This window comes from Carassius carassius, chromosome 47 (assembly GCF_963082965.1).
Source record: "Carassius carassius chromosome 47, fCarCar2.1, whole genome shotgun sequence".
Classification (NCBI taxonomy): Eukaryota; Metazoa; Chordata; class Actinopteri; order Cypriniformes; family Cyprinidae; genus Carassius; species Carassius carassius.
In genome coordinates, this window is record NC_081801.1 from 22,951,597 (window position 1) to 22,978,208 (window position 26,612).

The following is a 26,612-nucleotide window of genomic DNA, read 5'->3' on the forward strand; positions in this document are numbered from 1 at the left end:
AACACTGCATAGTCTGCACAGAAAAAGAGAACAGAGCGTTTTTTTTTAAACTGGGGAAGAGGACTGAAGCCCTGCGAACTGCATTACCCATAATTCAAAGCGTCTTCCGTTTCCGCCCAGTGTCATCAGCCGAGCGCAACGTGGGTTCCACTCTTCAACAAATCCTGCAGAAGTTACAGCGAAAAGAGCGGAATGACGGTAAGTTTCTTTCATAATAAGCCGGTTTCTTGGATCACACCCTTTACTTTATGCGGTTTAGAGTACTGCCTGCTTCATGAGCTCAAACAACACAAAAATAAACCTGTCCATTGAGCAGCATGGCTTATCTTTAGAAGCTAGCTTCATGCAAATGTATCACTCTTGATCATTTATGTGTTTTGAGTCATGAGCGAAAAGTAGGAGATGTTCGATCCACACAGTGAGCGATCTCAGTAACGTTGTTACTTTATTGCAAATTGGATTAAGTTGTTGGCACATTGCGATGAACGGAGTTGACAGCTGTCAATCAGAGCTGCTCATGCGCATCTGATCGGGATACGAGAGCCACTATATACGTTAGCTTAGGAAATGTACCATTTACAGTACAGTTTTATTAATAAACATAAACCATGACACCGAACAGATCACTAGATGATGTAGCCTTTGTTAATTTATGAACTATAGTTTTTTATGCATTTCTAACTATTTACATAAGGTAATATATTAATGATGCTCTTCTTAAGTTATATATATATATATATATATATTATTATTATTTGTATTATTATTTGTATTTTTATTTTTATAGTCGTTCATGAGTCCGTTGTTTGTCTTGTACAGTTAAATTGCCCGTTGTTTTCAGAAAAAATCCTTCAGGTCCCACACATTCTGTGGTTTTCCAGTATCTTTTGCATATTTGAACCCTTTTCAACAATCACAATGATTTTGAGGTCCATCTTTTTACACTGAGGAGAACCGAGGGACTTAAGAAACTTGCCAAAGAATTTGTGGGACTTGAATGAATTATCTGAAGAACAGTGGGAAATTTAATTGTTCAAGACAACCAAGGGACTCATGAACTACTATCAAAAATAAATAAATAAAAGAACGCTGTGGATGATCCATTTAAAAACACAGTATTAAGAATTGAGCATATATAAACTTTTGAAAGGGGTAATTTTTATAAATTAAACTATTAATTTCTCTTGTGGACTCTATTTAAACATATTTTATGTAAAATATCATACTCAGGTCAACACTAAATAAAAAATAACATGACTTTTGTATGATCCCACTTATTTGGGTAAAATAATTAGCATTTTGCAGATACTGCTAAGTGTATGTAAAATTGTGACCGCAACCCATATATATATATATATATATATATATATATATATATATATATATATGTGTTTTCATCTGATATTTTTCTTTGAAATTAGCACTTTTATCAGGCACTTATGAAATGACATTTTACATTTTTGAATAACTTGCTAATAATCTTTTTATTGCCATTGAATTGAAACTAAAAATGCCAATTTAAAAAGAAAAAATCTTGAATAGATGGATTTAGAGGTTTATGCATCTGAAACTTAATTTTGATAATGTTATGTGTCCTTCCAGGAACGCAAAGGAACGGCGAAACTTGACTTCTTGAGGAAGATTGAGCAGGAGATTCAACAGAAATGGGAGCAGGAAAAGATTTTTGAGATTGACGCTCAAACCACCTCTGAGGAAAATACAAAGTGAGCCTGTTTTGATATATTTTCTGAAGTTGTACAGATTATATTCACAACTAATTATGTATTCTTGTCTGTCTACCCAGTAAGAACAAGTACTTTGTTACGTTTCCTTATCCGTACATGAACGGGAGACTTCACCTTGGACATACGTTCTGCCTGTCGAAGTGTGAGGTGAGTCTGAAATCCAATTAAAGATGATGTCAAAGACAACATGCCATAGCATTTATAATTCAATTATAATCTCCAATGCCCTGTAGTTTGCAATGGGTTACCAGCGGCTGAAAGGAAAGCATTGTCTTTTCCCATTTGGACTTCACTGCACTGGGATGCCCATCAAAGTGAGTAGATTAAACCCCCGAAGGTCTGCACCTCAGATCTATACACATTTATAATCAACAGAAATGCTGTATGTCCGTGTGTAACAGGCATGTGCAGACAAGCTTAAGAGAGAAATGGAGCTGTATGGAAACCCGCCCCAATTCCCTGAGGAAGATGAGGAGGAGGAAGAGCAGAAGAAGATGATCAGTGATGAGGTCATCATCAAGGACAAGGCAAAGGGCAAGAAGGTAAATGTGTGCTATGAGGAAATTATAACCCAAATGTTGTAGGTTTGAATCCTCACAAGTAGGGGTGCACAATAAATATCGGCCGATAATTAATGTGCATCTCGTAAGTAAAGCCTGACAAGCTGTGCAAATCCACGTTCATTATCAGCGTTGATTTGCGCAGCTTGTCATTTAACAACGCCCCTGTGTGAAATCACGCTCCTGATGGAATTTACTGCTGATTAGATAACCAACTTTACTGATGAGGTGCACATTAATTATCGGCCGATATTTATTGTACACCCCTACTCACAAGAGTTGATCCATGAGCTGTGAATAGTGTTGTTTTTGGAGTCCTGTTTTAATTTTAGTTTCAGTCTAGTCTTTGTGTGAAGCTGTCATTTTAGTTTTTATTAGTTTTAGTCACGTTCATACACTTTTTAGTCTAGTAAATGATAATTGTATTTTAGTCTCTTTTTAGTGATGCAATTCTATTTAACTCAGTCAGTAAAGTATAAGTACATAGTAGTATAGACGAAACCAAAATTTTCTTTTAAGCCAAACCCCTTTCAAACAAGGTTATCTTATTATATTATTATTACCTTATAGACTCAATACATCCATACCAGACACGGAAGATGCTCTGATTTGGATTTACAACATTTATTTTACCAACCACACATGTTAGAAGTAAACACATCGTTCACTGTGTCAGACTTAACTTTGTTAACTAAATAATGCTGCGAGTGGGGCTTGAGGAAGTGACGTCGCCTGCGTCTGCGCAGTGCGACCTGATGCAGTCCCCGGAGTGAGACACCGGAAACAGAAATACTGCAAAATAAGAATAATAATAATAATAATAATAACGCGACTAAACGAGACAAAAAAAGAAAAAACCTTATAACATTTTGTTTCGTCTCGTTTTGGTCATCGAAAATTAAAAGACATTTTAGCATAATTTTTATTTTGTAAACCACATTTAGTCTCGTTTTTATTCGTCAACAAATTTGCATTATACATTTAATTATAGTCATTGTCACATGACCAGCATTTACGTTGTGTCTCGTCTTGTTTTCGTCACGTGATAAAGATTCATTGAAGACGATATTTAGTCATAATTTTCGTTGACGAAAGCAACACTAGCTGAGAACACATAATTAATTAAAGCTGGTAAAGTGTACGTTTATTAATATGATGTAATTGGCAGAGCAAAGCCGTAGCAAAGTCCGGAAGCGCCAAGTTCCAGTGGGACATCATGAAATCTCTGGGACTGCGGGATGATGATATCGTGAAGTTTGCCGAAGCTGAACATTGGCTGGAATATTTCCCTCCTCTCGCTGTAGAAGACCTGAAGAAAATGGGTTTAAAGGTAGTACAAGTTCACCTCAACATTTGTAATTCTGCCTATTGCTTTGTATTTTGCCATTTAAAGCAACATGATTTGAGAGTCCGTAAATGAAGTTTTTCCTCATTAATGTTGTAGGCTGACTGGCGTCGTTCCTTCATCACGACCGATGTGAACCCTTTCTACGACTCTTTCGTGAGGTGGCAGTACATCACTCTGAAAGAGAGAAAAAAGATTAAGTTCGGGAAAAGGTATGGTAACAGACTTGAAATACATTTTCTAACTATTAATCAATAGCAGTAATTACAAAACTGAAGTTGACTAATCTTTGCAGAAATGTAAAACCCCGGCAGAGAAAAGCAAAGTCTGTACTACACTGTACACATCATAATCAAAAATGACACCTAAAATAACCTTTCTATGGAAGTTATCGCAAAAGTAAAACCTTAAAGTTCTGTAAAAATAATTTTTAGGTTGTCTCAATCTAACCCCTAACCCCTGCAACATTGTGGGATTTGATGTTTTTTTATGTTGGTAAAATAAAAAAAAGTATGTTCCTAGAATGCTATTGTTTGGTATGTTCCCAAAAACAATAACCAAATGGCAAACAAGTACTAATGTTTGGTGAACGTTCTCTGTTAGTTGGGCAGTATGTGTGTAGAACAGCCCCTCTTTGCCCTAAAAAATAAAATGAATAGAGTTGTTGTGCAAAAGAAACTTAATAGCGAGGTATGTGTATCACTGTGTATTGTAATAAAATATTGCTGTAACAAATTTTATCTATTGTTTTTTTGTGCGTGTGTGTGTATAGGTATATGTACAGGTCCTTCTAAAAAAAATTAGCATATTGTGATAAAAGTTCATTATTTTCCATAATGTAATGATAAAAATTAAACTTTCATATATTTTAGATTCATTGCACACCAACTGAAATATTTCAGTTCTTTTATTGTTTTAATACTGATGATTTTGGCATACAGCTCATGAAAACCCAAAATTCCTATCTCAAAAAAATTTGCATATTTCATCCGACCAATGAAAGAAAAGTGTTTTTAATACAAAGAAAGTCAACCTTCAAATAATTATGTTCAGTTATGCACTCAATACTTGGTCGGGAATCCTTTTGCAGAAATGACTGCTTCAATGCGGCGTGGCATGGAGGCAATCAGCTTGTGGCACTGCTGAGGTGTTATGGAGGCCCAGGATGCTTTGATAGCGGCCTTAAGCTCATCCAGAGTGTTGGGTCTTGCGTCTCTCAACTTTCTCTTCACAATATCCCACAGATTCTCTATGGGGTTCAGGTCAGGAGAGTTGGCAGGCCAATTGAGCACAGTAATACCATGGTCAGTAAACCATTTACCAGTGTTTTTGCACTGTGAGCAGGTGCCAGGTCGTGCTGAAAAACGAAATCTTCATCTCCATAAAGCTTTTCAGCAGATGGAAGCATGAAGTGCTCCAAAATCTCCTGATAGCTAGCTGCATTGACCCTGCCCTTGATAAAACACAGTGGACCAACACCAGCAGCTGACATGGCACCCCAGACCATCACTGACTGTGGGTACTTGAAACTGGACTTCAGGCATTTTGGCATTTCCTTCTCCCCAGTCTTCCTCCAGACTCTGGCACCTTGATTTCCGAATGACATGCAAAATTTGCTTTAATCCGAAAAAAGTACTTTGGACCACTGAGCAACAGTCTAGTGCTGCTTCTCTGTAGCCCATTTCCTGCACACGCCTGTGCACGGTGGCTCTGGATGTTTCTACTCCAGACTCAGTCCACTGCTTCCGCAGGTCCCCCAAGGTCTGGAATCGATCCTTCTCCACAATCTTCCTCAGGGTCCGGTCACCTCTTCTCGTTGTGCAGCATTTTTTGCCACACTTTTTCCTTCCCACAGACTTCCCACTGAGGTGCCTTGATACAGCACTCTGGGAACAGCCTGTTCGTTCAGAAATTTCTTTCTGTGTCTTACCCTCTCGCTTGAGGGTGTCAATGATGGCCTTCTGGACAGCAGTCTTACCCATGAATGCGGTTTTGAGTAATGAACAAGGCTGGGAGTTTTTAAAAGCCTCAGGAATCTTTTGCAGGTGTTTAGAGTTAATTAGTTGATTCAGATGATTAGGTTAATAGCTCGTTTAGAGAACCTTTTCATGATATGCAAATTTTTTGAGATAGGAATTTTGGGTTTTCATGAGCTGTATGCCAAAATCATCAGTATTAAAACAATAAAAGACCTGAAATATTTCAGTTGGTGTGCAATGAATCTAAAATATATGAAAGTTTAATTTTTATCATTACATTATGGAAAATAATGAACTTTTATCACAATATGCTAATTTTTTGAGAAGGACCTGTATATGTGTGTGTTTTCACCGCAGGTTTGGTGGTCTTAATTTCTGTACAAGCCGGTATTAAAAAGGTCTTTAAAAGTCTTAAATTTAACTTGTTAAACTCTGTAGACACCCTGACACACACACACACACACACACACACACACAAAAAAAACATTAATAAAAACATTGTTTGACATTAAATTGTCATGTATTTATTTTCCAATTCTGAAATATTTCTTTTTGAATTAAATCTTTCTTTCTTGCTCTTCCAGATATACCATTTACTCTCCCAAAGATGGTCAGCCCTGCATGGACCATGACAGACAGACAGGAGAGGTGCGCACTATTTTTAATGAAGAAATCCTTGTTTTTCTCTATAAAATAGGATAGATGTGTATCTAGTAATGTTCTGTATCGCAGGGGGTTGGTCCTCAAGAGTATACCCTGATTAAGATGAAGATGGTGGAACCTTACCCAGCAAAATTGAGGTACAATCCATAATAATATGATACCAAATGATTGTCATATTCATTTATCTAGGTACAAAAATGTCTTTAAAAATTCTTTCAGTGGACTTAAAGGCAAGAGGATTTTTCTGGTGGCTGCGACTCTGAGGCCTGAAACCATGTTTGGTCAGACGAATTGCTGGATTCGGCCAGATATGAAGTACATTATATTTGAGACGGCCAGCGCTGAGCTGTTCATCAGCACGCAGAGGTCCGCCAGGAACATGTCCTACCAGGGCTTTACCAAAGAGAACGGAGTGGTTCCTGTGATCATGAACATCATGGGCCAGGTCTGTGTCTCTAACACACAGTCTGCTTGTGTTTTGTGGTTTAAAAGAAAAAAAATCTGACAGAATGACTTAACAAGGCAGTGTGGGAAAGCAGTTACTTGGGTAGTGAAGTAAATAATGATGAAATAACATCCACAATCCAAGATGCAATGAAACTAGTAGTGATAATTTTGTAAGAATAATGAAGTGTTATTTAAATTGAAGTAATTTTAAATCATGGTAGTATTTGTTGTACTATTATTGTTGTTGTTCTTTTTCTTTTTCTTCTTCTTCTTATTATTATTATTGATAATAAAAGTAGAACTATTATAATTTTTTTAATTAGTGTCATTTTGTCACAATGTGAAACAATCTTAGCCCTTAAAATAATAAAATTTTGATTTATTTTAAAATATAACTTTCATTTATTGAATTTTTTTGTGGAGTGAAATTTTTGGGAGGTAACATTTTTATAACATTCACTCAATGATGTGATTTGTTTCATACTATATCATTATATTGTATTTCTATTATTCTGATTATTTAATAAAATAACAATAACAGTAAAGGAAAGGAAAAAGAAGAAACCAAATGCATTAACTACAAAAAAAAAAAATGTCATCACAATTATTTGAATCTATTGAAAATGCAGTGCGTTTTGTACCAAACTTATGACAAGTAATGGTTTTCAGTTAAATACTATGGCAGTTTATGCACACTTCCTGCTCTTTTACAGACTCACTCGCTCTCCCATTTTTTCAGGACATCCTCGGCTGTGCATTAAGCGCCCCCCTCACTTCATACAAGACCATTTATGCCCTGCCAATGCTCACCATTAAAGAAGACAAAGGTACCTGACACCAGCCCATAATATCGTCACATCACATGACCCCTTCATCGACAAGATGCATCTCTCAATGGGCCGCAGGGCAATGCTGCATGTTTTAATAGCCAAAGTGAAAGTGGCGTTAGTCATTGCGGAGCAAGGTGAAGTTTTCTTATACCCTGGGGCCCTGTTTACACCCCGGAAGGGCCATTCCCAAACTGATATGTCAGGACTGTTAATATGGATCACTTGTTGTTTGACTGAAAAGATGTGAGATGCAGCAGTTAAATGTTTGTTGAGATGTAATGTGTCGTCACAGGAACTGGAGTCGTCACCAGTGTTCCGTCAGATGCTCCTGATGACATCGCCGCTCTGAGGGACATTAAAAAGAAACTGGTGATGTATTTGTTTTATCATTATTATAATATTTCATTTTCTTTTCTTGATACAAATGTTGTTTGATTTCCTTCACAAAATAACATTTCTGAGGATAACGGTGTTTCTTATAAGATTATTATACCTGATACAAAAATGCATTAATTAATGTTTTTTTTTTAGGCTTTGAGAGAAAAGTACGGAATTCAAGATTATATGGTTCTACCATTTGAGCCGGTAAGAAGCATTTTTAAAGATTCCATCCAAGGCTGGATGATGAGAAAAGCTCGGTGTCCCAGTGGAGGTTTGAGAGAGGTCCAGGGCTGCGTTTAATTTTAAATAGAACCTTAATGTTATTTTGAAATAAAAATTAACAATACATGTGTAAAATATACTTAAAAAAATACTATTAATCTATATGAAGTTTTACATTTAAACAAATAGTTAAATGTATAGGGTAGAGCTAGTAAAAATCTGAACTTCCTTACTGTTGAATAGGGCTGCAAATGTAATTGTAATGTGTTTTTTCTGACTAATAAAAAAAAACATGGTATGCTTTTACAACAGCAACATTAATTTTAACACAAGGCAAAGTAAACTGCCAAAGTCTAATGGATTCAATGGGAGAACATAAATCACAAGGGAGTCGACTTTGTATAAGTGTAATAATCCATTTTTAACTACTTTATAAAAAAAATTATATTTAAAAATATTTAAAAAAATGACTTGTTCATAAATTATAAATTGTTGGGAAAGTGCTGTGCCTGACAGATTACTTTATGGATTAAAGGGGTACTCCACCCCAAAATGAAAATGTTGTCTCCTAAAATCTCTTACCTCCATGTTGTTCCAAACCCGTAAAAGCTTTGTTCGTCTTCAGAACACAATTGAAGATATTTTGGATGAAAACCGGGAGGCTTGTGACTGTCCAATAGACTGCCAAGTAAATTACACTGTCAAGGTCCAGAACAGTATGAAAGATGTTGTCAGAATTGTCCATCTGCCATCAGTGATTCAAACGTAACATTATGAAGCGACGAGAATACTTTTTGTACACGAAGAAAACAAAAATAATGAATATGAGCTGAACGCAAGCAGCATTTGCTCTTCTGTATTAGACGCGCCACAAGGATACGTTTTTTATGTATATTTATGCTTTGATTTGAAAGAAAACAGCACAACCTTGTGGCGCGGCTGACACAGAAGCGCGTACGCTGGCTGCGTTCAGCTCATATTCTCTAAAATGGCGCTACGGTGAAGTGGAAAGAAACAGAGGAGAGTTGAATAAAATCGTTATTTTAGTTTTCTTCATGTACAAAAAGTATTCTCGTCACTTTGTAACATTACGGTTGAACCACTGAAGGCAGATGGACTATTCTGACGATGTCTTTCATACTGTTCTGGACCTTGACAGTGTAATTTACTTGGCAGTCTATGGGACAGTCACAAGCCTCCCGGTTTTCATCCAAAATATCTTCAATTGTGTTCTGAAGATGAACAAAGCTTTTATGAGTTTGGAACGATATGGGGGTAAGAGATTAATGACAAAATTTTCATTTTGGGATGGAGTATCCCTTTAAGTTATTTTTCAAAACATCCTAGATTCTGTGTTTAATAGTGACTTGTGGCTTTCTGTTCTACCAGGTGCCCATCATTGAGATTCCAGGATATGGGAACCTGTCGGCTCCTCTGGTTTGCGATGAACTAAAGATCCAAAGCCAGAATGACAGAGAGAAGCTGGCTGAGGCCAAAGAGAAGGTCTACCTCAAAGGCTTTTATGAGGGGGTAAGACCATCTGACACCAACATCACTCAAATTCATCATTTTCTTCTCTAATATAATACCACAGATGAATGCACTTTCTGAAATACACTTGTATTAGACATCGAGGTATTTGCTTTAGATATCTGCTAAATGACAACTTATTCCTTATACATGTGAACATCTGAACAATTTTACTGAACTTTGTTTCGCCAGATCATGTTAGTGGAGGGATTCAAGGGACAGAAGGTCCAGGACGTTAAGAAGCCCATTCAGAAGATGATGGTGGAGAAGGTTGGTGGACAAGTTTAGACAAAGTATAAAAAAATCTAAGAAAAATATATAATAAAAAATATATCTATTGAGAGTGAAATGTCTACTTTCAAATGAACCAATTCTAATGGAAGACAAATATTCTCAGGTAATAATGATTTAAATGTTTATTTCCAATGAATGACTGCTAGTCGAGCAGAAAAATCCTTAGTCGAGGACAGCCGCACCAAACAGTTTTGATTTGGATAATCAAGTAAACTTAGGTTGCTTCTGTCCAAGAGTTTCTCAGTCTTACTAAAACAATAATAATAATAAAAAAAAGTTAATCTTACTGTTATTTAATAAAAAAAAATCATTAAAGATTTCCCGAAGGTGGATAATAAAAAAAATAACAAAGGCATTTTACTTAGTTAGAAGAAGTATAAACTAGACAAGACATTTTCGAAGCCTTAGATGTTTGTACGTCATATAAAATACAGTAGGGTTAATGACTAAATGATTAAATGCTGATGTGGGAAATATTTTTTTTAAATAAAGTATTACAAAAAAAAAGTCTAACCCATTTTGTTCATTTATGTTAGGGTGAGGCACTGATCTACATGGAGCCGGAGAAGCAGGTGTTATCTCGGTCTGCAGACGAGTGTGTCGTGGCACTGTGTGATCAATGGTCAGTGCAGGAAACACTCATACAGCTGCTATCTACTATTGTCTCCAAACACATTTTAGCATCCACTGTTTATTGTCTTGTATATATGCTTCCTGTTCAGTCAGATTGTGCCCTGTCCTTGTGATCTTTGAGGGTTTTAGTGCTTTGTTGTTGTTGTGGGAATCCCAGAGTGATCTGACTTGTCAGACAGTGACTGGGGGTCTTTTTCCGTCAGGTATCTGGATTATGGTAACGAGGAATGGAAAAAGCAAGCTACGGGCGTCCTGGAAGCTCTGGAGACGTAAGTCTCACACTTTGTGGCATTGGGAGATTACAGTGGAAATTGTCAAGTTGCTGACTGTTTTATTGAATATTGACTATATGCTTTGCTCTTCAGGTTCTGTGATGAAACCAGGAAGAACTTTGAAGCAACATTGGCTTGGCTTCAGGAGCACGCCTGTTCCAGAACCTATGGGTTAGGTAAGACCAGTTTATCTAGTTAACAAGCTTCATTGCAACTTTTCCTGCATCCTGTTGGATTTTTCTTTTGAAATAAATTGCTTGTAATAGTTAGGCAAATTGCACAAAGTTTTCTTCCTTTTGAAATCATCTCAGACGGCCGCTTTTGTTTGAAGCTTATCTTAATCAAAGTCTTTTTGTAAGAACAATGCCCTTCTGTATTTCCTTTGTAATACTCTTATTCCTCGCTCTTCCCTTGCCCCCAAACCACTCAGCGATACCATCAGCAATTTTCTTTCTGTTCCTTAGAGAGAACCTTTGATTTTGGAGTTCTTACTGTATATGTGTTTGGTTCCCACAGGAACCCGGTTGCCATGGGATGAACATTGGCTCATTGAGTCCCTGTCGGACTCCACCATCTATATGGCTTACTACACCGTGGCACATCTCCTCCAGGGAGGGGTCCTCAACGGACAGGGCCCCTCGCCACTGGGAATCAGGTATTTGTGCTTTTCCAGAAAAGGCTAGACAGTTAAAAAAATTCTAAATTATAGAATAAACAAGACCGTTCTATACACCAGCTCTACATAATGCAAGGTTTAATTTAAATTAATGTTAAATTTGCATGTAGCACGGCAGTTGAAGATCAGATTTATATCCATTATAAACGTTGTTAACATATAACCAAGTGTAAATGGAAGCATTTTAACAAATCAGAAATCAGTAAAAACACATGAAGTGATCAGGTGTAAACAAGCCCTAAATATCAGCACAGTGAACAGGAAAAATCATCCGCTCACTAGTCTGCTTTACAGCTTCATTGTGTTTATAATCACACTCTGACTCTTGCAAACTATTCTAACTCAGACTTTTGAAAAAAAAAAAATTATAATAATAATAATTTTTTTTTATTTTTTATAAATACCGAAGGAGTTGTCAGTGGTGATGTTAAAGTCATGTGACTGTGGTGGAGTTTATTTATAGCTTATTTTTATGTTTGTATTTAGTCTTAAATTCATAAAAGTGTGTTAATTTGTGAACAAAAGGTATAATAATGTATATATTCTTATTTTATTTTTTTTCCAGTGTTCAGAAATGATGAATCCAGCCAAAATAAAAAAGGACAGTATAGAGTAAAAACAGAAATTTAGTAGAAATTCACTGAATAGGTAAACGTTACATAAAATTGGTCAAACACTCTGTGAAGCAAACTGAGAGTATAAATGTTGGACATGGAAAATGTTGTTCCTGACCATCTGAGTATACTGTCACGCACATTCATTGTCACTTGAATAAAATTAGCAAAAGTAATCCAGAAAAACACATTTCCTCCCTTTAGACCAGAGCAGATGACGAAGGAGGTCTGGGATTACGTCTTCTTCAAAACAGCACCTTTCCCAAAGACAGACATCCCCGAGGAGAAGCTGCAGAAGCTCAGGAGGGAGTTTGAGTTCTGGTACCCTGTAGACGTGAGAGTCTCAGGGAAAGACCTGGTGCCAAACCACCTCTCCTATTACCTCTACAATCATGTAGCCATGTGGCCCAATGACAGGTACACTGCACTTTACCTGTGTAGAAAGAAAAGCGGTTTATATTACACAAGTAGTAATGTAGCGGTTTCATTTCAATTTGTGTCACCTTCATTACTACACATTTTCACACTTATTGCAATTGTATTTTTCATGATAGCGGCAAATGGCCAAAAGCAGTACGTGCCAACGGTCATCTTTTGCTAAACTCTGAAAAGGTGAGTTGATATTCCTCTTCTGTTTTTCTAGTCAGGAAAAACATACACTGAGTTTGCTACTGTAGACTAAAATGTAATTGTGAGAGCCAAACTTTTGAGAATTTCTTTACTAATTTCTTTACAGATCTCTTAACAAAAAGACCATAAATGGGCGTACTATTATATAATTTATTCTATTTTTATTTCAGTTTGTCATTTTAGTACTTCAACTTATTTAATTTCAGTTAGTTGCCAAGTCAGCATTTCTTAATGTCAAATAATATTTTTTTTTCAAAATAGTTTTAGTTTGTTGCTCTGTGTTTATGAGCACACATGTTGTGGATGCTCCTCTTCACTCGTCTGATTAAGTGTTTATACTCACCAGATGTCCAAATCCACTGGCAACTTTCTCACTCTGAGTCAAGCCATATCCAAGTTTTCAGCAGATGGTAAGTTCTTTCTAAAAAGCGGCTCATTTGAAGGCCAAACACTTTACATGCGGTCAGACCGTTACTGCAGCAGGAGTAGCATGTAAGGTCTAACTAATGTCTTTTTTTATGTGACCTTTAATGGAAATGTATGCATGTGTATGCCATAAACCTTATTAAACCCATGCTAACCTGTCTCTGTCTGTCTGTGTTGTAGGTATGCGTCTGGCTCTGGCTGATGCTGGGGACACGGTGGAGGATGCTAACTTCGTCGAGACTATGGCAGATGCAGGAATATTGCGTCTCTTTACCTGGGTGGAGTGGGTGAAAGAGATGATCGCCAATCAGAACAACCTGAGGACCGGACCAGCGGACACGTTTAATGACCGAGTGTTTATTAGGTAACACAAAGCGCAGAACAGACATAAAATTCACTGGCTTCATGCAGTAATATAGTGAATATATTATATTGTGGTATAATACCAATAATAGAAGTGTACTGTTAAAATAATAGATTATTTGTATTATTTTTGAAAGTAATTAATACTAATTAATACCGAACCCAAACATTTGAACTGTAGTGTGTATATAAAATAGTCTGCCCGTCCTTCCTAACTGTTTCAAATTGTTTGACTGTGAAATTAAGGCACAATTTGAATCTGTAAAAGGGTTTTTATTTACTTTAATTGTATTTATTTATTTCCACCTGCTTCTCTGTGCCTGTCTGCAGTGAAATGGGTTCCAGCATCATTAAAACAGAGCAGCACTATGAGAGGATGATGTACAAGGAGGCTTTGAAGAGCGGTTTCTTTGAGTTCCAGGTAATACATACACCGTTACATCAACCATCCTTCACATCAACACGTGTCGGCTACATAAGCATGGGGTGGATTCATATGGAGAAATTATATCTACATTAGTCATATTAATTAATGAGAACAATAACACACCTCACGTCACTTCAAGAGACTGCATGTACTCAAGTGTCATTCCATGATATTTTCAGCAGAGTAAATTATGGCAGTGAGATTATGTATAATAAACAAATTCTTGACTCTTTAAAGGCCGCCAAGGATAAATACAGGGAGCTGGCCATCGAGGGCATGCACAGGGATCTTGTGTTCCAGTTTATTGAGAACCAGACACTGCTGCTGGCTCCCATCTGCCCCCATCTGTGTGAACACACCTGGTCTCTGCTCGGGAAGGTGAGACCCCTCTACACTGAAGGACGGGATTGTCTGCTTACTCCTAAACCATAACACTGCACAGCCAATCATACTGTTGAGGAACTGTAGTAAATAGCGTTCTCCACAGTCACATACGGTACAGCTTGGTGTTCCATTCGTTTGTTTCAAAGGCACAAATCCTAAACCGAATGCAACAATGTCATACTTTTGACAACTTTGTGAATTGACATTCATCTAATTTCAATTACTTTTTTTGTAAAGCTTTATTTAGACTAATATTGCATCCTTGGTATATCCATTCTGGCATTGTTATTATATTTTGTCCATCTAATTTTAAAATTTTAATTTTAATGCTGGAAGGACTATATTGCTTTAAACAGCCGATCACAACCGGCTTTTTTATTTTATTTAGAATTTCAGTAGAAACTGAAGTTAAATGAATCTTTAACTAAGCTGCATAGTTAACACACTTTATTTTCTCTCCATACAGAGCAGTTCTATAATGAAGGCTCGCTGGCCTCCAGCCGGTCCAGTGGATGAGATCTTGATTCGCTCCTCACAGTATCTGATGGACACTGCTCATGACCTCCGCCTTCGCCTGAAAGCTTACACACAGCCAGCCAAGGGCAAGGTACGGAGTTGTTGTTTTTTTGCTGAGCAGAAATTTTCCTTATTGGGAAGATATGTTGGCCACCTGTCCAAAAGTATTCTTTATACCAGTCCTGTACAGTGCACACCAGGGATGGAAATTAACTTTTTTTGTCCACTGGCCACTGTGGCTGGTGGATTTCAAAATCTACCAGCCACTCGATGTTTTTACCAGCCACTTTCTTTTTTTAAACCGACAATGTGTAACTGCATGTGACAATTAATACTACAAGATCTACAATACTTAAGCAGTTTATTTAATCTCAAGTCTCAATGAAATACTGGCATTTTATCTTTCAGTGATGCTCAAAAATGCTGCCTATCTAGGCAGCTTACTAGGTTTTGAAACAGCCGACTCTTGCTGAAGCAGCTCATTCTCTCAACTCCAGCCCAACCGGATGATACACTGCACTCAACTTTTTTTAATGCACAGAATTGTTTTTGCGATATTCTAAACAGTTTTCTTACGCATTAATAATGTTGTATTTTATTCCAAAAGAAAGGATTCACCAGTATAAGTGTTTTTTCTTTTTTTGTGGTTGAGGAAACACGTGGGGAAGCGTCCCCTGTTACATACAACACTGTATCACTGAAAGAAATCCCGGCTCGCAAACTTTTACACCATCGACAAATGAACGCACGGCATTTTTAATACAGCGTTTTTACGTGTCCCGTCACGCCAGACCTGTCAAACTTGTGTAGCGATACAGTGTTGTTTCTACAAAAAAATGAACAGCGTAACAACTTACTAGCCACAGAGCTAACTTCTGAAAAAGTACTTGAAGACTGGAAATAAAATGCATCCCCCGGACAGCAGTTATTAGACACACGACCGATAATACTGTTTATTAGTTTGCTTATTATGCCGTTAAAAACAATAAGATAAACACAAACTGTCCATATAATCTAAAATGTTGCAGAATGCTGGAGGAGAATGAACTTACCGGGGTTTGACAGAGACGTGACAGTATGTGGAAATTTGTGCGCGATAACAAATTCAACTCTTCGCGCGATCTTGTATATCATGAGCGCCTGCTAAAAACATACTGTAAATAACCAACAAATATATCACTCTGCCAGCGGAACTATCTTCAGCTGCAAACACTGTACTGGGAACAACGCCGCCGTTTCGAGCCCGGTTTACACTGCCTTTCTCCACAGAGCTGCTTCGGATGATATTACACTTTATTGCGTGTTGTACTTGGAAATTAACTTTTTTTGTCCACCGGCCGGGTGAAACAGTATGCCATTTTTATTTACCTGCCACGGCGGCCGGTAGGTGAATCGAGTTTACGCGCCACAACACAAAATCACCCGCAACTTTAGGAAATGCACCTCCTAGTGGCCAAAATTGAAGAAGTCAGCCCATTTCTGTTCTGTTGAATCTTTTATCCTGAAATCATATTTCTGGTGACTCTTTTAATAGTGTGCAAGTCACAGCATTTCTGCCACTGCTGGGCTTGGTCCTGTAACGGCTGCTTCCAGCTATATTTATATTATTTATCATAATAATATACAATCTTAATAGTTTTATCTCTATAGTGTAAACTCACCAAACTTTGCACTCAGGAAGGGCCAGTGCCTGTTTTCTTGGATTGGATGCCTCGTTGCATAGTAACTAGAGTTAACAGTTACATTTACATTTAATCATTTAGCAGACGCTTTTATCCAAAGCGACTTACAAATGAGAACAATAGAAGCAGTCAGGTCAACAAGAGAACAACAACAGTATACAAGTGCCATGACAAGTCTCAGTTAGTCTAGTATAGAACGCATAGGTAGTTTTTTTTTTTTTTTTTTTTTTTTTTTTTTTTTTTTTAAATTAAAAGACAAGAAAAGGAAAAGTGCTAGTGTTAGTTGGTTAAGTGCAGGCGAAAAAGATGAGTCTTTAGCTGTTTCTTGAAAATGAGTAAAGACTCAGCTGTACGAATTGAGATTGGGAGGTCATTCCACCAGCTGGGGACAGTCCAGGAAAAGGTCCTTGAGAGTGATTTTGAACTTCTTTGGGATGGTACCACAAGGCGTCGATCACTTGCAGAGCGCAAACTTCTGGAGGGCACATAAGATTTAACCAATGAGTTTTGGTGCCGTGCCAGTGGTCGTCTTGTAGGCTAGCATCAGTACCTTGAATTTGATGCGAGCAGCTACTGGTAGCCAGTTTAACCTGATGAGGGGAGGAGTAACGTGAGCTTTTTTTGGCTCATTGAAGACAACCCTCGCTGCTGCATTCTGGATCAATTGCAGAGGCTTGACAGTACATGCAGGAAGGCCCGCCAGGAGAGCATTACAATAGTCCAGTCTGGAGAGAACAAGAGCTTGGACAAGAAGTTGGGTTGCTTGCTCTGACAGGAAGGGTCTAATCTTCCTAATGTTGTATAAGGCAAAACTGCAGGACCAGGTAGTTGTAGCAATGTGGTCTGTGAAGCTTAACTGATGATCCATCACAACTCCTAGGTTTCTAGCTGTCCTCGAAGGAGTAATGGTTGATGAGCCCAGCTGTATAGAGAAGTTGTGATGAAGCAATGGGTTAGCTGGAATCACCAGGAGTTCTGTCTTCGTAAGGTTAAGCTGAAGGTGATGGTCATTCATCCAGCTAGAGATGTCACTCAGACAGGCTGAAATGCGAGCAGCTACCGTCGGGTCATCTGGTTGGAATGAGAGGTAGAGTTGGGTGTCATCAGCGTAGCAGTGATAAGAAAAGCCATGCTTCTGAATGACAGATCCTAATGATGTCATGTAGATTGAGAAGAGAAGTGGTCCAAGTACTGAGCCTTGAGGAACCCCAGTAGCAAGGTGGTGTGACTTTGAAACATCACCCCTCCAAGACACACTGAAGGATCTGTCAGAGAGGTAGGACTTAACCCACAGGAGTGCTGTTCCAGAGATGCCCATCTTTCTGAGGGTGGACAGGAGAATCTGGTGATAAACAGTGTCAAAAGCAGCAGAAAGGTCCAGTAAGATGAGTACCGAGGATTTTGAAGCTGCTCTTGCTAGTTAAATGTGATGTTCAAAACTTTAACCTTGCTGCCTCAGCATTAAAGTTTGATTATGAAGATTTTCAGTTAGGTTACTTACGCTGAATTAAACCATTAGGCATTAAACCATGAGACGGAGATCTAGCACCTCCAGAACTCAGCAGTCCAGCATGCAGTCCGACTCCACCCAAACATAACTGACTTTAAGAATGAATCGAGTCGACAGCAGTCATGTTGAGTGAGTTCAGCGCTGTCCCAGACCTCCCCTGACAGTCCAGTGGTGCATTATCCCTCGCTTTTAACATGGGACAGTTTCCCTACAGTCTGTTTCAACAGTCGAGCCTTACGTAACCGTTATGAGTCAAGACTCTGAGGAGAGAGGCTTTTCTCCGTCCTGTTGTTGGGACCGTATGGTAATGGGTGTCACTTTGGATAAGGAGTTGTTGTGCTGATGTGTTTCAGAGGGGTTTAAACTCTGAAGGAATCTACTGTGTACTGCTGGTAACTTGATATAGCAATAAGGATATCAATTTAAAATACATGTATGATAATACATTAATAGATTTAAAGTCTACTTTTGGAAACTTGTTTTATAAAATATATTATTTCACTGGTTTCACTTGCTTTTTTAGGCTACGTCCACATAAAAGCCAGAGCTTTTTTCTATCCAATCTTTTTTTTTTCTTGTTTCAAGAAATATTTGCGTCTACACAAAACAATGTAGTATACATGCCAGACCAGTATGTGGCGCTGTAATTCTGGAATTCTGGAACATAGAACAACACATTTATTAATCTGTGTTTATGTTAGTTAATAAAAAGACAAATCGTTCAGTGTTCGTGTTTTTGTTTCGGTTACGTGACGTAGCAGTTTCTGACTAGAGGCGAGACAGGAGCTGATAACATCATTGTTTCAGAAAATATACAGATTTGCTGTCCAGATGTAAATGCAAGAGTGGTGTTTTCAGATTTATCCACTCTGGGACTCGGTTTAAAAAAATATCAGTTTCACTCTCCCAAATCGGCAGTTTCGTGTGGACGAAAGACCTGTACGATACAAAATATATGCGTATACAGCAAAACACGTCTTCGTGTATACGGTGCCTTAGTCTATTCAAGATTTTTATCATTATTATTATTATACGAATGCAATAATAAATCACAACCCATTTAGGTAAACATGTTTGTAGAACATCAGCCCAGTGTTTAAAATTCTTGACATTAAAAATGATACTCAATAATGCTACTGTACTACTTTGTGACTACTTTTGACTTTAAGTTTTGGTTTTCTTTTCTATCCCAGAAGGGAGACAACAAACCTCCAGCTAAGCCCACACACTGCACCATCTACGTAGCAAAGACCTACCCGCCCTGGCAGCACAGCGCCCTCTCTCTGCTGGGCAGACATTACAAGGTAGAAACACCCTGATCACATCTTACATATCAAAGTTTGCAAATTGAGACAAATCTTCACATATTTAATACAGCTTGACACAGATTTTATGAATTGAATTGTTGATTACAAGTTCCAATGTTTAATTTTTTAAAGTGTAACAATCTCTTAACTTCATGTGAAATCAGTTGATACAACACTGTGATTTTATGGGTTAAAATGAACAATAGAGTCCAAATTCAATTGCTATTCATTTTTAGACAGGAAATCAACGCACACGCATACAAACATTTAAATTACCCATAAATAGTTTTTAATAAAATAATTGGGTTTCTACTCCAGTTCATTTTTTAAAATATAAACATTTAAATAAATGGTTATTGTACTACTACTGTACTGTCATGACAGATTTTATTCAAACGTACAACAGATGAGAAATGACTAATGGCTTTTTAAGAATGTAATCAATGTAATACAGTGAGTATATTTAGCAAAATGCTCCTGTTTAAAGTTTTTTTTTTCTTTCTCTGACTAAGGATTTATGAGAATTAAATGGCTTTTCAGAGCGAAATGTAATTTTATGACGTTTATATATAAGATCTTTTATTAACATCTTTTTAATGATTAACATTATACATTTCAGAAGGTTGTAATGTTTCATTCATGTTTATTTCATCAAACAGAAATTCAAAAGTAACAAAACACAAAGTGATTATTGGATGAGAGGCCACAATACATAGTTAAGAGATGTTTTGCTCACACAAACAATTAAAGGTGAAAATTAGGTGTTGTGTGTATAATTATGCTGCTGCACAGGGATAAGCAGCGATTGATACAGTTCTCTGACACTCTGAATGCCATCGTTGAATTTGGAGAGTTAAGTTTTGTTGGGCTGTCAATCAGAAACTATTCTTTGCCCTTGTCATTTCCAGAGCAACAGTGGAGCTCTACCTGACAATAAGGTCATCGCCATGGAGCTGGGTGCCATGCCAGAGCTGAAGAAATACATGAAGAGAGTGATGCCCTTTGTAGCCATGATAAAGGTAGAAGAGTTCGGTCCTTGAATATGATCTTGAAAAAAATGACACTGATTAGCTACTTGCTCTACGTTTATTTAAAATTAACAGCAGACAACTAGCAGTGAATGTGCTTTCCATTAAATGAATCACACAGAGTGAACAAATCCTTAACAAAAAAGGATAGCGGGTTAACTCCGTGTCAGCGCGCGCTCTGATCGGTAAAGGGGCAGAGATTTCAGACCTCCGTTTATTAAGGAGATCTCCAAGATTTCTCTTCTTGGGAGGGAGTGGTGCACAGACCTCTCCCGAATCATCTACAGCAGCAGCAGCCTCCGAAGCACCACTAACTCCGCCTCCGTTCCCACGTCAGCTGATACAATTTCCCCCCGGAGTGCATCTTTTGTCTCCTCCAATCCATCCCCCCCATTGCCTCTGTATCGTGGGTCAAGGAAAGATGACTTTGCCAAAAGCTCCTGAGTGGCTCCCGCCCGCCATCCGCTGATTGATTTGCGGTCTATGGACGATGCAATGCTTTGCTGATGCGAGCCGCAAAAAAAAGCCCTTGTCTGTTCTAGAAAGGATGCAGCAAAGATATTTAATGCTAATGTATGAGGCATAGGCCTACGCTGAGTTTCATTTTGATGAGATGCGCTCTAGTTCACAGTGCAGTGCAAGTTAACGCGGCGCGCTGGCGCTTCCATGTCACGGTTATCATTGTCTGCTAAATTTGCTTTTTATTTATTAAAATACATACAATTGGTTGATGAAACATTTATTAAAATTACGATAAAATTTGTACAAAACGAAATTCGTTTTTAAGAAAGGTTTTCTACAAAACAAAATTTAATGAAGTGGTAAATATCATGTCTGACGATTTACAAAACTTCATTAAGTGGTAAAAACCATGTCTCCCGATATATTGCGCATCTTATGATCATATCTAAAAAATGAAAATAATTTTTGATAAAAAATGTTTATATAAAAAATATTTTAATGACACGGTTTTGGCGGTTATAGAGTTCTAATGACGGTGTTCAACTATAACCGCCGGTCTCACGGTTATATACTAACCGTCACACCCCTAGCACTTAAGAGGCTTTTGCATCTGAACTCTTCATATATATATATATATATATATATATATATATATATATATATATATATATGTGTGTGTCATTAGTACGGTATTTTTCGGACTATAAGTCGCACCTGAGTATAAGTCGCATCAGTCCAAAAATGTGTCATGATGAGAAAAAAAAACATATATAAGTCGCACTGGACTATAAGTCGCATTTATCTAGAACCAAGAACCAAGAGAAAACATTACCATCTACAGCCGCGAGAGGGCGCTCTAATGTCTTCAGTGTAGACTACAGGAGCACTGAGCAGCATAGAGCGCCCCCTCGTGGCTGTAGACGGTAAGGATTTCTCTTGGTTGATTTCTCTTGGTTCATGTCAAATTAATTTTGATAAATAAGTCGCACCTGACTATAAGTCGCAGGATCAGCCAAACTATGAAAAAAAGTGCGACTTATAGTCCGGAAAATACAGTATGCATTAACATTGGTCTTGTTTTTGTCTTGCTCTGTGTTTCCAGGACAATCTAGAGAAAAAGGGGCCCCGGGTTCTTGATCTAGAGCTGGAGTTTGATGAGCGTGCTGTCCTGCTGGAGAACATCGTATATTTGACTAATTCACTTGAGGTAATAGCACCTAACTACTTGAAAAGCAAACTAAATGTTCTGTTCTACAAAACCAAAGGACAGAAAACCAGAAGGACCCTCACTTTCGTAACACAGCCTGCAAACTAAATTGACTTTATGTATGACTTAATTGATGTCTCTGGTCCTTTCATTCTTTCCATTTGAATATAGTGTTTTGCACTAAAATGCAATGCAAAGTTGTTGTGTTTTTTTCTTTTGTAATAACCAAGCTGCAGTGCTGAAAGCACTATTATTAGATGACTTTCAGCCTGATCTCATTGATAGTTGTTTCAGTCAATAGCTAAATGATAACCGGTGTCATTCTTTCCTTGACCCTCCTTCCCTCGCCGATTTCCTCCATCAGTTGGATCAGATAGACGTTGTTTTTGCCTCCGAAGCGGATGACAAAATAAAGGAGGAGTGTTGCCCTGGGAAACCGCTCTGTGTCTTCAGATCTGAGGTAATTATGAGAGTCCACTGAGGCCCTGTCATAGCCTCCGTCTACTGTTTCTGTTTGTTAATGGTTGTTCTGGCCTGTGCTGCGTGCAGCTAGAGACAGCCTAATTTTAGAAGCACGCCGTGCATTTCTAATGCGTCTTGATGCATCTTACTATGATGTAGTGTACAGCGTTCATTCAGACATAAAAAATGTTTTCTGAATTATTGCCAGGCTTTTGCAAACATATTTGACATAAGATAATACATTTTTTATACAGGATTTGACCTGCATATATATGTATGTGTATGTGTATATATATATATATATATATAGATATATATATGTGTGTATGTATATAAAACATTTAATAAAGTAAAATTATATTACGCACCCACACACATATATAGTATCTAATAATGGAACACTGAAAATATATTGGTCAAATGGTTTGGGGAATAAAAATAATAATAATTCATTTAAACAGTGTCACATGATTTGTATGATGTAGCATCCATAAATGTGTCATCTCCAGCTGTGACTTCTGTTTCTGCCATAGCCTGGACTGTTAGTCTCACTGGTGAACCCTCAGCCAGCCAACGGTCTGTTCTCCACCAAGATTGACATCCGACAGGGAGACTGCAAAGACAGCATCATCCGCAGACTATCCCGAGTCAACAGAAGCCTCAAGGGTAAAGCTTATTTCAATTGATTTTTTTATTTAAGTTGAAATTGTTAGAATGTTTTCACTAAACTAGATATTCATAAAGAGATTTAATTTAAGGGACCAAGCTACAAAAATCATTTTTAAGTGTAACCTTGGTATCCATTTTTTATTTTTTATTTATTTTTTTTTTCCCCCAAATACAGGTGCTGGTCATATAATTAGAATATCATCAAAAAGTTGATTTAATTCACTAATTCCATTCAAAAAGTGAAACGTGTATGTTATATTCATTCATTAAATTCATTTACACAGACTGATATATTTCAAATGTTTATTTCTTTTAATTTTGATGATTATAACTGACAACTAAGGAAAATCCCAAATTCATTATCTCAGAAAATGTGAATATTGTGAAAAGGTTAAATATTGAAGACACCTGGTGCCACACTCTAATCAGCTAATTAACTCAAAACACCTGCAAAGCCTTTAAATGGTCTCTCAGTCTAGTTCTGTAGGCTACACAATCATGGAGAAGACTGCTGACTTGACAGTTGTCCGAAAGACGACCATTGACACCTTGCACAAGGACGGCAAGACACAAAAGGTCGTTGCAAAAGAGACTTGCTGTTCACAGAGCTCTGTGTCCAAGCACATTAATAGAGAGGCAAAAGGAAGGAAAAGATGTGGTAGAAAAAAAGTCATCTGCTTGTGTTGGTCCACTGTGTTTTCTGAGGTCCAAGGTCAACGCAGCTGTATACCAGGAAGTTTTAGAGCACTTCATGCTTCCTGCTGCTGACCAACTTTATGGAGATGCAGATTTAATTTTCCAACAGGACTTGGCACCTGCACGCATTGCCAAAGCTACAAGTACCTGGTTTAGGGACCATGGTATCCCTGTTCTTAATTGGCCAACAAACTCGCCTGACCTTAACCCCATAGAAAATCTATGGGGTATTGTGAAGAGGAAGATGCGATATGCCAGACCCAACAATGCAGAAGAGCTGAAGGCCACTATCAGAGCAACCTGGGCTCTCATAACACCTGAGCAGTGCCACAGACTGATCGACTCCATGCCACGCCACATTGCTGCAGTAATTCAGGCAAAAGGAGCCCCAACTAAGTATTGAGTGCTGTACATGCTCAAACTTTTTCATGTTCATGCTTTTCTGTTGGCCAATATTTCTAAAAATCCTTTCTTTGTATTGGTCTTAAGTTATATTCAAATTTTCTGAGATACTGAATTTGGGATTTTCCTTAGTTGTCAGTTATAATCATCAAAATTTAAAGAAATAAATATTTGAAATACATCAGTTTGTGTGTAATGAATTAATATAATATACAAGTTTCACTTTTTGAATGGAATTAGTGAAATCAACTTTTTGATGATATTCTAATTATATGACCAGCACCTGTACTTTGATGCCACAGCATGCTAGATTACTGTTAGTGTTGCTATCTTTCTAAATAACGATGTTGTGAAATTTGTAGATTTATCTAAAGTGAAGCTGATGCGTTTTGAGGACCCACTGCTCGGGCCTCGGAGAATCCCAGTTTTGGGGAAAGAAGAGGAGGGTAAGCTCCCCATCTCAAACGGTTCAGTTTTCCACATCAACCTGCAAGAAAACAAAGTTCATATGAGTGATAATGGCCTGAAAATAGACATCGGGGACACTTTAATCTACCTGGTCCAGTGATTTCAGAGACTCTGTTGTCACAAGGGTGTTGTCTTTTGTTTTCTCATTTGAGTATCATCTTGACATAATCAGAAAAACAGTATTGTTTGTATTGACTGCTGAGGCGCTAGTTAATTTAGCATTAGCTGGCATTCAGTCTCAGTGCATCTAGTGAACTCCTGCACTCCTGAAGGGCCTGCAGTGTCTCTATAACATCAATAATGTATTTATATCCATCTTCTAGCTTTTTAAGTAATAAAAGACCAAGAGAACTGTACACTCAATTTATACACATTCAGGCTAATGGCATTGGAAATATTCATGCCATACTTTGTGGACTCTACATATGACATTTGAAGGTATTAGTGTACTTTCATAATGTTTTATACCTGTCTATTGCGGTTCATTTGAAATGTTTTCAATCCGTCCTCTGGTTTAAATCGTTTGCATATGTCAGCTGCAGTAGTCCAGTTGAGGACGTCAGGCCAACAGATTGTGAATTCACTGCCTTTATATCTTTTCACTGTAAAACCTTAAAAGGAAGCTTTGTTTTCTTCCTTATTTCCCCCTTTAAAATTATATGTATTCAGTGAACATTTAATAAATTGATGCAAGTAAAATGTACATTTGGTTTCTTTCTGTTTTCTTGTTTGTTTGTTTGTTTTTTTTAATACAAATGCCACTTCGTGTCTGGATCATTCACGAGAATTGGTGGAATTTTCATCCTCATGACTTACTACAGATATAATTAATACGAAAAATGCCACATACTGAAATTAGTCAGTGTATTTTATATTTAATAAACTAAATAAATAGTGTCTGTTTTTTTTTATATGCAAGAACACAAAAAAAGAAATCCAAAATAGGCATTTTGTTTTTCTATTTTCTTCACTTTCAGATCAAATATTGAATGTTTGATTGCCCCTGCACTTTCTATTTAACGCTGCTGTGCTCTGACATTTCAAAAATAAAGTGTTTTTTTTTCTTATTAATTATTTTTTTTGTGGTAGTGACATCATCAAATACTTTTTGAGGACATTTACAGTTCTGTTGGCCCCGTCAAGCTCAATATTCACAAATCATTACTTTCTGGGCGTCATTACAACAAAAATATCCCTTAAAATTTTATCAAAAGTAACAGTAAAGCATTAACAATGTAACAAAATAGCTTAATTTTAAATAAATGGAGTTCTTTTGAAATGTATATTAATTATAAATAAATAAAAAATCGCAAAGGAATATATCACTGTTTCTACAACAACAACAAAATCAGAATATTAGAATGATTTCTGAAGGATCATGTGACGATGCTGAAAATTCAGCTTTGTATCAGGAAAAAAATACATCTTAAAATCTATTGAAATAGAAAAGAGTAGTTTTAAATTGTAATAATATTTCACAATAGTACCGTTTTGTTTTATTGTATTTGATTAAAAAAGAATGCAGCCTTGGTGAAAACCTATTGTTATCTTTAGGGTTAGTAATGATAACTATTGGTTACTTTGATAGAAATCATACTGGATAATCACTAATCTGATATTCGCTTAATATCTTGCGGCCTATGATATTTGAGACCGAGGTGAGAGAATATACTGTACATTTTCTTTAAAGGTCATATGTTAAAACATGGTAAAAATAAGAAAAAAGTTAAGACAAAAATAGCACTGAAAATGTGCCAACTAGGAAGTGCTATGAGGGATATA

At 37.2% G+C, this 26,612-nt stretch overlaps 1 protein-coding gene across 1 annotated transcript; it reads left to right on the forward strand.

Annotated features, from left to right (window-relative positions):
- The first annotated feature begins 94 nt into the window (after positions 1-94).
- LOC132130087 (leucine--tRNA ligase, cytoplasmic-like) lies at positions 95-25,533 on the forward strand. The gene is made up of 32 exons (XM_059541729.1): positions 95-198; positions 1,603-1,724; positions 1,805-1,892; positions 1,979-2,059; positions 2,147-2,287; positions 3,474-3,635; positions 3,750-3,862; positions 6,214-6,277; positions 6,362-6,429; positions 6,512-6,737; positions 7,479-7,566; positions 7,862-7,938; positions 8,101-8,154; positions 9,562-9,702; positions 9,895-9,972; positions 10,533-10,618; positions 10,833-10,898; positions 10,995-11,077; positions 11,418-11,556; positions 12,396-12,608; positions 12,746-12,803; positions 13,168-13,231; positions 13,428-13,611; positions 13,941-14,031; positions 14,275-14,415; positions 14,888-15,028; positions 19,323-19,433; positions 20,345-20,455; positions 22,029-22,133; positions 22,498-22,593; positions 23,129-23,261; positions 24,725-25,533. Exons 1-32 carry the CDS (start codon positions 193-195, stop codon positions 24,928-24,930), a joined length of 3,537 nt encoding a protein of 1,178 aa, XP_059397712.1. The 5' UTR covers positions 95-192; the 3' UTR covers positions 24,931-25,533.
- Positions 25,534-26,612: the final 1,079 nt, after the last annotated feature.

Coding starts and splice junctions, on each gene's coding strand:
- LOC132130087 (XM_059541729.1), top strand. Junction 6,738..7,478: donor TCATGAACATCATGGGCCAG/GTCTGTGTCTCT, acceptor CCATTTTTTCAG/GACATCCTCGGCTGTGCATT. Junction 13,612..13,940: donor AATGACCGAGTGTTTATTAG/GTAACACAAAGC, acceptor GCCTGTCTGCAG/TGAAATGGGTTCCAGCATCA.